The following is a 14,368-nucleotide window of genomic DNA, read 5'->3' on the forward strand; positions in this document are numbered from 1 at the left end:
TGGAACAACCATTGAGGTGGATGCTCAATTCCCATTTTACCTGGTTCACAGTTTTTCTCATCTTCTCCATATTTACAATCTTCATGTCCGTCACACTTCCATTTTGCTGACAGACACTGGCCATTGGAACACTGAAATTGGTCTTTGGTACAACTTGTTTCACAGTGTTTCTGGCAAGAACAATACGTAGATAATTAAATAATTCATTTAAAAAAACTTTCTGCAAATTTAAAAGAAAAATTAAAAAGCTAATGAGTTTAGCAGCCATAAAAAGTGCATGTGAGAGCTCATGAGTATAATAGTGATGATAGTTTTCTAATGTTCCCTGTGGTAGTTTTATTTTATTAATTTCTAGAAGTTTGGTATTAAGTAAAATATAATAACACAGTTTTCGCTTAACATTCCTCTCTTCCCCAACTCATGTATCCCCACCCCCACCCCACCCATTATCCGCTCATAAATGTATGATCTTTTTTTTCTCTAATTGTTCTTGTGCATTTTTGTGGCCAACAAGAGCACCTGCACACATGTTCAAAACAAATGTAGGCATAAAAAATAAAGTAAGCCTGCACTTTAAGAGAAGAGAGAGATGATTAGTTATTTCAAGCACAATACAGAGAGAATTGTTCTTTGTGGAATAATACCTTGTACAGTTGAACTTGCTATTAGTAAAATCTGACTTAGCAATGCTTTTAAATATAAAATATACACTGTTTTTCTTGTCTTATATTAAAATCAGTGTAATTTAGAAAAGTATCTCTTCTTCCATCACTTGCTTACAGATGAGTTATAGTTTGGACTTCCATCCCAGGGATGGTATCACACGTTTTATGCTTTTGACCCATCTAATTTCCTTTTACTATTCCTACTATTTTTAGATTTACTGTTATAGTGTCCCAAATTTCCTGGAAAATTATGTCAGGAGGTTTCTCTTTCTTTCTTTTCCTTTTTCTATTCTTTTCTCTTCCTGATTTCTTTCTTCCTTTTTTTTTCTCCTCAGATTTAAACTTTACTTTGACTGAAATACCCATTTATTCTATTGTATCTTCAATGCCAGAGATTGTCTTCCATTTTTTGTTCTCTGTTGGTGAAGATTGCCATTGTGGTATGTATTTGAGTTCCAAAATTTTTTTTTCTTTTAAGATTTCTTTTCAGATTTTAATGCTTTCTCAGCATCTAGTGAGATGACCATGTGGTTTTTTTCTTTGAGATGGTTTATAGTCAGATTACATTGATGGATTTCTGTATATTAAACCATCTCTGCATCCCAGGGATGAAGCCTACTTGATCATGGTGAATGATCATTTTGGTGTGTTCTTGGATTCGGTTTGCAAAGATTTTGTTGAGTATTTTTGCATCAATGTTCATAAGTGAAATTGGTGTGAAGTTCTCTTTCTTTGTAGGATCTTTGTGTGGTTTAGGAACGAGGGTTATCATAGCCTCAAAAAAAGGAGTTAGGTAGTGTTCTATCTGACTCTATTTTGTGGAATAGTTTGGAGAGTATTGGTATTATGTCCTAAATAAATGTCTGATAAATTTCTGCACTGAACCCATCTGGACCTAGGCTATTTTTGGTTGGGAGGCTTTTGATGCTTGTTTCTATTTCTTTAGGTCTTTTAGGATTATTTAGATTGTTTACCTGGTCCTGGTTTAACTTTGGTATCTTGTATCTTTCTAGGAATTCATCCATTTCCTCCCGATTTTCCAGCTCTGTTGAGTATAGGCTTTTGTAGTAGGATCTGATGATTTCTTGAATTTCCTCAGTTTCAGTCTTTATTTCTCTACTTTCCTTTCTGATTTTGTTAATTTGGATACTCTGTCTTTGCCCACTAGTTAGTTTGGCTAAGGGTTTATCAACCTTGTTAATTTTCTCAAAGAACCAGCTCTTGGTTTTGTTGATTCTTTCACTGGTTCTTTTTGTTTCTATTTGGTCTATTTCTGCCCTAAGTTTGATTATTTCTTGCCTTCTACTCCTCTAGGGTGTATCTGCTTCCTATTGTTCTAGAGATTTCAATTGTGCTGTCAGGATACTAGTGTATGCTCTCTCCAGTTTCTTTTTGGAAGCACTCAGAGATATGAGTTTTCCTCTCAGTACTGCTTTCATTGCATACCATAGGTTTTGTTATGTGGTGTTTTTATTTTCACTGAATTCTAGAAAATCCTTAATTTCTTTCTTTATATCTTCTTTGACCCTGCTATCATTTAATAGAGCATTGTTTAGTTTCCAAGTGTATATTGGCTTTTTGTTGTCTTTGTTGTTATTAAAGACCAGTCTTAGACCATGGTGAACTGAAAGGATGCATGGGAGTATTTCAATCTTCTTATATCGATTGAGGATCCTTCTGTGTCCAATTATGTAGTAAATTTTGGAGATGGTGCTGTGAGGTGCTGAGAAGAAGGTGTATTCTTTTCTTTTAGGATGATATGTTCTATAGATATCTATTAATTCCAGTTGGTTCATAGTCTCTGCTAGTTTTACAGTGTCCTTATTCAGTTTCTGTTTCCATGATCTGTACATTGGGTAGAGTGGGGTATTAAAGTCTCCCACTATTATTGTGTGGGATGAAATGTATTTTTTGAGCTTTAGAAGAGTTTCTTTTATGAATGTGGGTGTTTTTGTATTTGAAGCATATATTGAGAGTTCTTCCTGACAGATTTCCCCTGTAATGAGTAAAAAGTATTCTTCCTTATCTTTTTTTATAACTTTTGGTTGGAAATTAATTTATTCGATATTAGAATAGCCACTCAGGCTTGCTTCTTGGGGCTGTTTGCTTGGAAGTTTTTTTCCCAACCTTTTGCTCTGAGATAGTGTCTATCTTTGTCTCTGAGATGAGTTTCCTATATGCACCAAAATGCTGTGTTTTTTTTATATATCCAGTCTGGTAGCCTATATCTTTTTATTGGGGAGTTTGGTCCATTTATGTTAATAGATATCAAGAAATAGTGGTTGCTGTTTCCTGCTATTATTCCTTTTGTAGGTTGAATTGTGCCTGTGTGTCTTTCTTCTTTTGGTTTTCTGGCTTAGGAGTTTTCTTGTTTTTACTATGTTGTAGTTCCTCTCATTGTATTGGATTTTCTACTTATAATTCATTGTAGTGCTGGATTTTTTGGTCAGATGTTATGTAAAATTAGTTTTGTCTTGGAATATCTTCATTTCTCCATCTTGGTGATTGATAGTTTTTCTGGGTATAGCAGCTTGGGCTGGCACTTGTGATCTCTTAGGGTCTGCATGATATCTGTCCAGGCTCTTCTAGCTTTCATAGTCTCTGTTGAGAAATCGGGTGTGATTCTGATTTGTCTGCCTTCATATGTTACATGACCTTTTTCCCTTACTGCTTTTAGTATTCTTTCTTTGCTTTGGGCATTTGGTGCTTTGACTATTATGTGTCGAGACAAATTTCTTTTCTGGTCCAGTTTTGGTTTTCTTTCTAAAATCTATTTCTAATTTCAGGTGTTGAGTGGTTTTATTCACTGTTATTCTTTGCCTGTGTTTTAACGAATTTCTTTAAGGGACTTTTTGTTTCCTCTTTAAGGATTTCTTCATATTCAAGATGACTCTTCAAAGTTCTTTACTTGTATTTCAGCTATGATTGTATATTTAGAGTGGGCATGATGTGAGGAAAAAATTTAGCCTGGAGGAGGTTCATTTCTTATTTCCATCCATCTTTCTCCTACTACTACTCTTTCTCCACTTCTACTCATCTCTTTTCCTCTGAAATGATCCTGTACAATTCTGCTGTTTGTGAATTGTCTTTTATGGCATTTGCTCTTAAACAACTGTGAAATTATGTGTAATGATAGCCCCTTGTATTTGCTCAATAAAGAAGTCAAGCAGGATAACACATACACTTTCCAAAATTCCTCAGTCCATTGTGGGAGATAAACAAGAGTAATATACATCCACCTGGTCTGAATATTCATTTAAATGAGTTATTCTGCTCAAGTATGTATCTGGACTAACATTTTCTCATGTGCAATAATTTCTATTTTTTCCAAACTATAGTATTTCTTCTCCAACAAAGGTCTTAGCTATCTGGCAGCTATGGATATTTCCAGAGTGAGGAGGGTAAATCACTGATGTTCTTTCCAGTTTAATCTTTGTGTTAGGGAAGAAAAACTGGATATTCCATTATTTCATTTTATTTTTGATGATAGACATTTATTAACTATCATATAACTGGGATTTGCTTTCTATCTTTTCCCAAATATTAAAATATTATTATCTACCAAAAACTTTCTAAGTGTTAATAAAAGAAGGATGTTTTATGAGCTCACAGGCTAACATAAAATACCCCTATCTAAACTATAATAACAAAAATAACATGGATTGTTTAGAATACACTTCTCAGAGGAACCTTGACCAAAACTTTATCTACCTGTGTGGTTGTGCAAATGTGTCAGGTAAGTGTGTAATGGATGGCATTTGAAGCCAGTGATGAGAAGGAACATGAAAGTAGTTCTGCATTGTTTATGGAAATGGAAAGTTAAGGCTGAAGCAGGGGGTTTGTCATTGGTTCCAGCTAACTCTGAGCTGCATAGTAAGTATCAGGCTAGCCAGGACTACCTAACAAGTACAGGAAGATCACTCATTCAAAGTGTAAAATGAAAGAATGTTGAATGTATTAAAATTCTCTCAAGAGTTTATAAAAATTATTATATATATTTGTTATTTTGTTGATCAGTATATTATGGTTACTTCTTTTCAAATTTCAAATAACTCTTGCAAACTTTGAATGAATCACTTGACCATGATGAATGACTTTTTAACAGGCTATTGGTTTAGATTATAGGTATTCTCATAAGTATTTTTGTATTTATGTTCATAAGATCTGTAGGCTTGAAGCTTTTTTTAATTGTCTTTTCCCAGTTATAACATATAATTAAGGCCTATGTGTATAAAGGTCATGCATATTTATGAACCAAGTATTTAAACCCATTTTATAATTATAGTAACTACTTGATAAACATTTGTCGACTTAGTGAACAGTTAGTTATTTTAGCATCAATCAATTAATTAGAGTAAATTAATAATAAATGGCATTGGTGTTTCTAGTGTTTCAACAATAGAAAAGGTGGGTCTTCTAGGTGTTTTCTAATATAAAATTTTAACCTGAAATTAATTACTATGTGGTATTGTGTATGTCTGTTTATGAGGATTGGCTGTTATTATTTTATATGACTAAAAGCATAATGTAATCAACTACTAATTACTGCAATACTATATGATCAGCATACTATAATCTTATGCCACCTCCTTTTAGCATTTATCAAGATTTATATATTTAGATTTTATGTATATGAATGTTTTGCCCGCATGTATATGTAACCATCTGAGCACATAGTTTCTATGAAGACTAGAAGAGAGAGTTACATTTTGTTGGAACTGTAGTTATAGGCACTTGTAAGCAAGTGCTCTTTACCACTGAGACATACCTCCAGCAACAACATACATTTTCTTAATAATATAAATATCTTAGAAAAGTTATTGTTGAGATCTTTCTTTTAAGTACTGTTGTGAACTCCCAGACTTCTGTTCATTACAGAATCTTTTCTCCTTCAGATACTCTACTTGTTCCCATTGTCAGCTGAATTCTTTTAAGCTTGTCTCTATGCCCGGGGGTCACGGACCCTAAGGTCTTGTGTGATCACCTCTGAAGATGTTATTAATAATTCATGGTGTGATGTTCCTTTTTTGGACCTAGAATTACACATTCCCCATAATAGCCATGTTTCTAATACCTGGAATTTTTATTTATAAATCACTGTGAACACTTGAGTGAACCATAACTCCTTTTTTCTCTTCATTTTGAACTGTTTATAGAGGTAGATAGTTTAGGGGAAAAAAGAATATTAGGAAGGATCTCAAAATATATTGATGTTTTTAAATTTATTTTGTTCTTTGTTGCTGTAATTACTACCAGACAATCTAAGTTGAATACCAAGAGCCCACATGGAGGAAGCAGAAAGCCAAATTTTTTAAATTGTCCTCTGACCACATGTATATTGTGGCCTATGTTCACAATCCTATCAGATGCACAATAAACAATAACAAAGAAACTCAATAAAAATGTAATTCAAGTTTTAGAGCATAGTTTATTATGGAGCAATCAAAGCCATCAGAGATCTATATTTAACATTTAATGAGGCTAATCCAAGGTTTAAAGTTTATTTCATACTGTTTTGTAAGTATATTATTAAGCACATGACATTTAGTGTGCATGTATAAACAAATTAAAATTCTTCCAAGGTTTCTAATTACTGTAAATAGAATCTCCTATGCAATTGTCCTTTCTAACTTTGCACTAAGGTCTCATTTTAGTCATATGTATCTTGGTCCTTTATCAAACAAAATGTTATAGATTTTAAAGAAAAAAAATAAAATTAGCTGTGGATTTATTTTCTATATATTAAGACTATATAAAAGAAATATTTAGTTAGAATATTGTCTTGAAGACACTTAGTAAATTAAAATATATTCAGTCATAAAAATATTATGCCTGTCAACTTAGTGAATAAAATGACTGTTGTTAATTTATATATTTATTTGACATAAATAACATTTTAGAAAGATTCACATGAAAATTAAACTTTTGATTCTTATATATTTTGAACATGTAGCAATAACATGCAACAAAAAATCATAAGGCTCAAAACCATGTTTATAGTTTCTGGAGAATGTCATGAAATCAAGATAGAAATAAAACTGTTGCTATGGCACAGATAAGTATTTGTGAATTATGTTTATGTGGTATAGGAATGTTTAAAACGTTTTTAAATGATGGATTGTCAATAAGTATATGCCTAATCATGGTAAACTATCCAGTCACATTGTGAAATCTTGAAAGGAAGTTTAGATTGTGTTTATGAATAACTTTTAAGAAAAGTGAATATTTTCCATCTTCTGAGAAAAATTTGCAAATACAAGGTTCAGGTTTGCTGGCATTGAAGTGAGATTTACACCTTACTTTGGCAAAACCCAATGTTCCTGTCTATGATTATGATAGTTTTCAAAAATGTCGAGGAAATCAAAGTGTCAGCCCTAGCAACCATGGAGGTAGACTGGAAAAGCCCTAAGTTGTATGCACTGTGGTTCAAACAATAGAGGCATAGTGTGCTTTTCTGTCAGACTTGGAGTCAGAGGATCCTTAGGGAAGTGCTTGAAAAAGAAAACTCTAAAGGTGTAAAAAGGGAGTCCTCTATAGTCTAAATGAGATGGGGTGTGTCCTATGAGAAGTGAATGCATGCATTTTCTGAAGATGTTAAAAAAAAAATCTCTCTAACTCAGTAATATTTGTGTAAAAGAAAAGTGACTTGTAAAATAAACTGAAGATCCCTTTTTCCCTTTGGGTCATTTATATTCCCTGTTTTCGTCCCGCATAATTAAACTAAGAAAAGTATTTAAAGTAATTGTTCCTGCACTTAGCTCATGTGATATAAGCAGAAAACCTATATTATTTCAATATGACTAGTTTTAGAGCTTCAGTTTGTTACATAATACATAGCAGGAAAGCCTAAGTACAAGACAAGCTAGGAGAGCTGTTCACAGAAGTTATCTCCTATTTTTACATAAGGCATGGGCCCTATAATTGTGATCTATCACCTAATGAAAGCTTAACCCATGGTTTTATAAAAATTGATGACCCAGAGTAAAGTTTATAAAACTGTATCTATTTAAGGAAGATTTCAAAGGTATAAAATATTAGGAACAACTATAAAACACATCAAAAATTATAAATAAATGTAAAGATCACAAGCACACCAACAAAAGGGAAGTGAATTTCCGAATATCCTATTCTCTGATCAGATATCCAACTGTGGAGGTAAAACAAGATCTAGAAACTGTTGTCAGTAGTAGCAGTTATTCTTTGTAGCCTATGCCGTCTAACACATAAATGAAATTTATCTCAGGGCCCCAGAGCAGTATGCCTCCCAGAGATACTTTGGGTCACACTCACCATATTGAATTATGATAACCATGTTTAGAATCTGGTTACCTTTGTGTTCACATAGATCCCTACCTCGTCAGAACCATCAGCACAGTCAAACTCCCCATCACACCAGAACCTTGAGGAAACACAGTCTCCATTGCTGCAGAGAAAGTCTTTCAGTGTACAGGTCTGTGGCTCTGAAGATAGAAAGACAGAATGGGGTGAGGGAATTTATCAGCTGCATTCTGATCACCATAAAGAGGTAATGAAAAATGAAAAGAGATTAGGTTCACAGGGTTTACCCAGGGTGCACAAACAAAGCATCGGCCATGGGGGATGAGGGCATATGTCTTGTTTGTTTGATATTTTTTTCTTTAAAAAAAAAAGCTTATTTGTTTTTGTAATTGTTATTTTCCCCTGAATAATTTGTCAGTTTTGAAAATGTGTTCACTGATTATTTAATTGTCCATATTCCTTGCAGGACTGAAATCAAATAGCATGCCTTAACTGCTTGACTTCAGCCTCAAGAGGAATGTGTTTTTCACAGTGCTGAGCACAGATTACAGAACTGGGTTCTGGTAAGTAATCATAGTGACAGCTGAACATCACCATTCTACAGACTCTTACCTAGGGTGAAGAAAATCGTCACTGTTTTCTCTATTTTTAAAGTGTCTTCTTAAAAGTGTTTTATTTATTCATTTAACTTACTGTTTGATTATGTAAATCTACATTCAGGTATTACATAAATATTCTTTAAGTATAGTTTCTCTCCTGGTCTCCACAGCTTAGCAACATGCAGTGTTATCTTTGTACATGTGAAGGAGGAAGAGGTAACAGACATCTGCGAGAGGAACACCTGTATTGAGACTCATATTCTTTCTCCATAATGACTATGAACTCAGCCTTCTATTAGAAATCACTCTACTTGAGTTGTTCAACAGTGTAGCACTCTATTAGTATCTCTGTTATGTGCTGTTCAGTCTCTGAGCATAAGCTGTGTTTGGCTGGTCTTCTCATCCCTACATTTTTATAAATGGTAACTTTGAAGAACTGTGTAGAGTCATGAGTATCAGAGAGGAAATGTTCAGTTTTTGAATTGTTTGTGTATTAGAAAAATGACCATTGATCCATAAATAAAGCAAAATGTGTTTCAGGACAATGACAAGGCTTCTATTTCTAAATTTCAGCTTAACCTGGAGTGCATAGCACATTCCAAGCTAGCTTGGATACACAACAAATGATTTTCTGAAACAAAAACAAAGACAATAAAAACAATAACAAATAATAATCCCCTAAACCAAATGAAGACAAACACAGAAAGACTACTATATAGATATGTTCTAACATGTCTGTCTGCTCTTTTGTTTACTGACATTTAATAACAGCTCAATCCCTTGCCTTTATAGCATATAACACACACATATATATATGTATATGTATATATATATGTATATATATATATATATATATATATAATAGCATATGTATATGTGTGTGTGACTGTGTGTGTATGCACATACACACTTTATGTAATGCCCTAATCTTAAAATAACATTTTGCCACTGATAATGACTATAGTTGCAAGGTGCTAATGATCTATTTGCATTAGACAAGAGGAACATTTATGGTTATGTTTTTTAACTAACCTGCTGCTCTAACCTTAAAACAACTCTACAAAGCATCTATATCCCTACTCCCCCATCTAAATGAACAAACCAAGGAACAAAGGGAATAAGGACTTTACTCTAAATTACTAAGTACTCACACTGGCTAGTATTGAGCTGAACCAATACAACCAGGTATCGAAGCACATGCTTGTTTTCTACAAACTGCAGACTTGTGCACAGCACAGTAGGAAGCTGACTTTCTATTGTTTGGCCTCTATTTTACTTATTTCTTTCCATCATCACCACATTCAAAAGCTTTATTTAATGGACTCTGTAAACTCAAGGAGTTTTAGTCTAGAAAAAATGATAGTGAAACATGTGGTATTTATTTAGCAATGACTTTTAAAAATCAACAAAATTTTCTTTAGAAAAATAATGACTAAGGGTATTTTAAAAACATATCTAACAAACGCTTAGAAACTGCAGAAGAAACCTTTACATACATGTGCCTGAGCATTAACACGATTCCTTTTTTTTCACAGTTATATCTTGTATTTATTCTATTTAAAGGCAAATATATTTTCTATGTGCTAAATGGCTTCATAGAAATTGACATTTTTGATTATATAGAAATGCTGGATGTTGCTGACATTACATTAGAAATAAGTTACACAGTCTGTTGGAGGCATTTTTTAATAATTGCATAGTGAATTTGTTCTATGAATGTTTGTCATAAGTCTTTGAAATTGCTGCTCCAGTAAGCAAGAAGAAAGCCTACTTGTCTTGAAAATATTTTTAATGACAGTCTTAAATCCAAGTAATTTTGCTATTCCCAAAGAATTTACCAACATGTACACAGGTGCCATTGAGGAATGGAATATTGTAATAGGATTCTAACCCTCATTTATATGGTAAAGGACAGAGTTATTCTTCTTTAGATAGCTGAATTTGAAACTCTTTTAACTAAATTTAAAGCAGTCAATTTTAAATCTTCAATCGCTTATCAAATCTTTAAGCCTTTCAAATAAAGTAGACGAGTTTTTAGATTGTTGCCCAGGTAGCAGTGGTTGTGTATATTAGAACTCAGCAGCAGTGTGGCTGTTCGTGGCAGCTAACTCATCTGGAAAGAAATTCTAAATGTAACCCTGTTTCCTAGAATTGATAAAATGGTGTGCCCATGTTAACAGTATTTATTATATACTGTATATATATCAAGAGTGGTTGGGAAATTCAACACATGAACAATCAACTATGTTTTCCATGAATCTGCTGAGGCACATTGACAACCAAGAAGCTTCTGTAGGGCTTGCTTTCTCTGGCTTTGAAGAATTCTGGATTTAAAAATAGCAATGAATCATGGAGCAACCAAAAAAAAAAAAAAAAAAAAGCTAGTTACATCTGTACTAAGGGAGGCAAAAACAAAGCCTCAAAACTATCTTTCATGAAGACACTGTAGTTGTAAGAGGAAAACAAATTTCTAAACCACACGCTTCAGACCATAGCACTGTCAGGCAATCTCCCAATTCCTCATTGAGTCTCATTCACTCTTTCTTCCACAAAGTGGGTGTGAACAACTGAAAATTGTTATAGTACATTTATTTTAAAGGATATGCTGCAAAATAATTTGCATAGATTCAATATGAAGACTCTAGAAATTAAGATAAACTTGAGATAGCATGACTACAAAGAAAACCTACATTATGTAGTCAAATTAGATGACATTTGAAAAGATAATTAGCTTCATCTTAATTCAACATATATAAAATAAATTGTTATCTACATTAATTACGTAGTGAACTTCAGTGGCATATGTTATTATTTTATTGATAAAGTAAAAAAATGGTGAGATTTTTAGGTATTTTCACGACTATGGTTCATATTACAAAATGGTTTCAAAGACAGGAACATTTTCTTGATTTTAGAGCAGAGGTTATTGCTGAAGCAATGTCTACTGAACACTTAGCAAAGAACATATTTCACCTAAAACCCAGTTAAAATGAATGGCCCCACTGCCATTTTTGTAACATGATATAAAATAAGATATGCTAAGTCAGATTCATAAAAGAAAAAGTATCCAACAGTATTTGGGTGCTGTTTCTTAAATATAAAGCAATAAAAAAGAGAATTTAACAGTATGTGGGTGTTCTTTCTTAAAACTAAAACTGATTTATTGTTTCTGATTTGTTTCCTACTTAATACATGATTGAGAGGAAGTGCTAAATATGTATCAAAGTGAATATCTCTAGTCAATAATTTTAAAAATATGGTATTTTATCACTATTCATATATATGCATGAATATATATGTAAAATTAGTAATTATATACGTAATACATATTTAATATATGCTTAAACAATGCTGTGTGTATAAATGTATATGTATATTAGCTTTAATATAAGATATTAAAATTATGTTGATAGCATTTTAAGAGAGCAACATTGGCCTAAATTTAGTTTCTCTATTTCTAATCTATTCTCTTAACAATAATTTTCTTCTCCAATAAAATTTTGTAGAACTGCTTGTGTTTGCACTGCTTTAATGTTTCTTTTGCTTCTCATTCAGTTATTGTAGAGTTTTCAAATGTTTAAACTTCAAAACCATATTTGTGACTATAAACCTCTTCATCCTTAGATATATGAATTTGACATGTTAATAAATTGTAATACTTGTTGCAGTAAATATCTAATTGGATGGTTTAACCCCTTATCTGCCTTCATGATCTCACTCTGCAAATGTCACTCTAGAATGGAGCCAAACTCACAAACTCTATCATGAGGTCTATAAGCTGCCCTCTCCTGGGGATTCCTTTCCCAGGCTGTTCAATCTACCTGCCCTCCTGATTCTGTCCCGGGTGGATCCCATCACTCCAGCATTTTCTTATCTCCACCACCTGGGACAAACATTACTCCAAAGCCTGATAACTTTTTATGTAGGCTTTTGTATTAAATTCTCAATCCAGAAACTGTCTATACAATAAGATTACATCTAATAAACAAAGATACAAACTGCCATTCTATATAGGTAAAAGGACCTATAGGATCCCTTAAGAATATTCATATCACCTACTGCCAATTACAGCCACCAGGATCTAGGTCTACTTTCTACAGCTCCATCTTGATTCCCCCCCCCCCTTTTTTTGCCTCCTCTTCCAGTTTCCTGGCCTTTTTCCTGGCTTATCTCTGCACTGTCCAATCATGTGTTATGTTACCATACATCTACAGATACTTGTATTGACATATAAAATCTTCTTGCATTTGTTTCTGTTTTTTTTGTCACTGCTGTATTATAATTTATTCTTATACTCTGTTGTATCTCCTCTGAAATATCAATATTCCTTGTCTAAAGCAATAAAATCAGAATAAATATAAAACTAGAAAGATATTACACATAATTTGATATTTTAAATGAACACTTTATTTATTTTTCTTTGTTTCTTCCTTGCATTCTTCCTTTCTTACTTTCAAAAATAATCCTGAAACTCACTCTGTAGAGCAGGCTGGACTTTGTCTTAAACTCATAAAGATCCACCTGCTTCTGCCTCCCAAGTTTTCGATTAAAGCAGTGCACCATCCCCTTGCTCTTTTATTCTTTCCTAATGGATATATTTTCAGTGATTAGGACAGAAAAAGTCTTGTCACATTTCTTTTGCCATAAGCTTTCTTCTAAACTTCTGAGCAAAGTTTTCATTTATTTTGGAAAGCGCAGCTAACTCAGAGGCAAATTATCTCAACCTCTCTTCTTTCTTTTATTTTTTATTAGAAGAGTAATCTAATTTCTTGTATAATTTCCACAAGTCAGACAACAAAGATCTATCGTAACTGAGCCTGATGATTTTAACCACAGATACTTTTGATGGTGAGGCAGAAAGATCATAAATCCAAGGGATACTTAGAAAACAAAGTGAGTTTAAGGCCACCTTGACCAGCTTAGTGAAATTGTGAGCCACAATAAATGTAAAATGTAATAGAGAGTTAGCCTAGAATGCAAAATTCCCTTGGTTCAATGTCTGGTTAGAAGTCAGAAAGAAGGAAAGGAGTGAAAAGGGAAAGTTCACTAAGTGTTCTGTTGCCAAGATTACTTCTCACTTATCCTATGTTCTTCTGTATCCTTCAAAACTGACAATTTGCGTGAGGAATCTAAGTGATTAAGACTAAGCACATCAAACACATCTAAGAAATGTTTGATGCACCAGGTATGTACATTTGTACATTCTGAATTTACTTTTTCTTTTGTTAGTGTCATCACGAGTTCATCTGATTTTTATTTCAGCCACTGGATATTCCTAAGATCCTTATGTATAAATGTGGTTTTAAGTGACGATTAAATGAATTCAAATCCCTAATAAATCCATGCAATTTTGTCTACATTTAAAAAGCCCGACCCATTGAGATTACATGTATAAAGCGATATCTACAGGTGGTCCCACATTCAGATATTTCAAATAATTGGATTGTCAGGCCCAATCCCCACTCCTCCAAATGTTATTCAAATCATCAGTGTATATTTTTCAAGGTGAATATCTAAGAAAAGTCAAAGGTTTTCACTCCACTAACTGCAGGCCTTCCTTCAAATAAAGCATTGTCATGTACATTATGTTGTTGCCTCCTGGGAATGAGTGCTATTAATCCAATGCAATGAAGAAAATATATTATTGTTATCCATCTGCTTCAAATCATTTTAGAAAGGAGCAAAACATATTTAGCAAATGTAATTTTGGTTTTATTTCAACTATGTTGATATTACACTTTGCTTATATATTAAAGCATTGGTAAGAATTTTGCTGAGAATATAATGCTCAATAACAGACTCTGCCTCAGTTTTGAAATATGATTA

At 33.0% G+C, this 14,368-nt stretch overlaps 1 protein-coding gene across 1 annotated transcript in view; it reads right to left on the reverse strand.

The window, feature by feature from the left end:
* The window catches only part of LRP1B (LDL receptor related protein 1B), a gene marked incomplete at both ends in the record, with an annotated part of 1,929,155 nt that overhangs the window by 125,032 nt on the left and 1,789,755 nt on the right, over nucleotides 1-14,368 (reverse strand). Inside the window, 2 exons of the mRNA XM_080928219.1 lie at nucleotides 41-170; nucleotides 8,019-8,125. Of these exons, the coding sequence (XP_080784345.1) occupies nucleotides 41-170; nucleotides 8,019-8,125 (237 nt within the window). The remainder of the gene's footprint in view (nucleotides 1-40; nucleotides 171-8,018; nucleotides 8,126-14,368) is intronic.

This window comes from Micromys minutus (assembly GCF_963924665.1).
Source record: "Micromys minutus genome assembly, chromosome: 13".
NCBI lineage: Eukaryota > Metazoa > Chordata > Mammalia > Rodentia > Muridae > Micromys > Micromys minutus.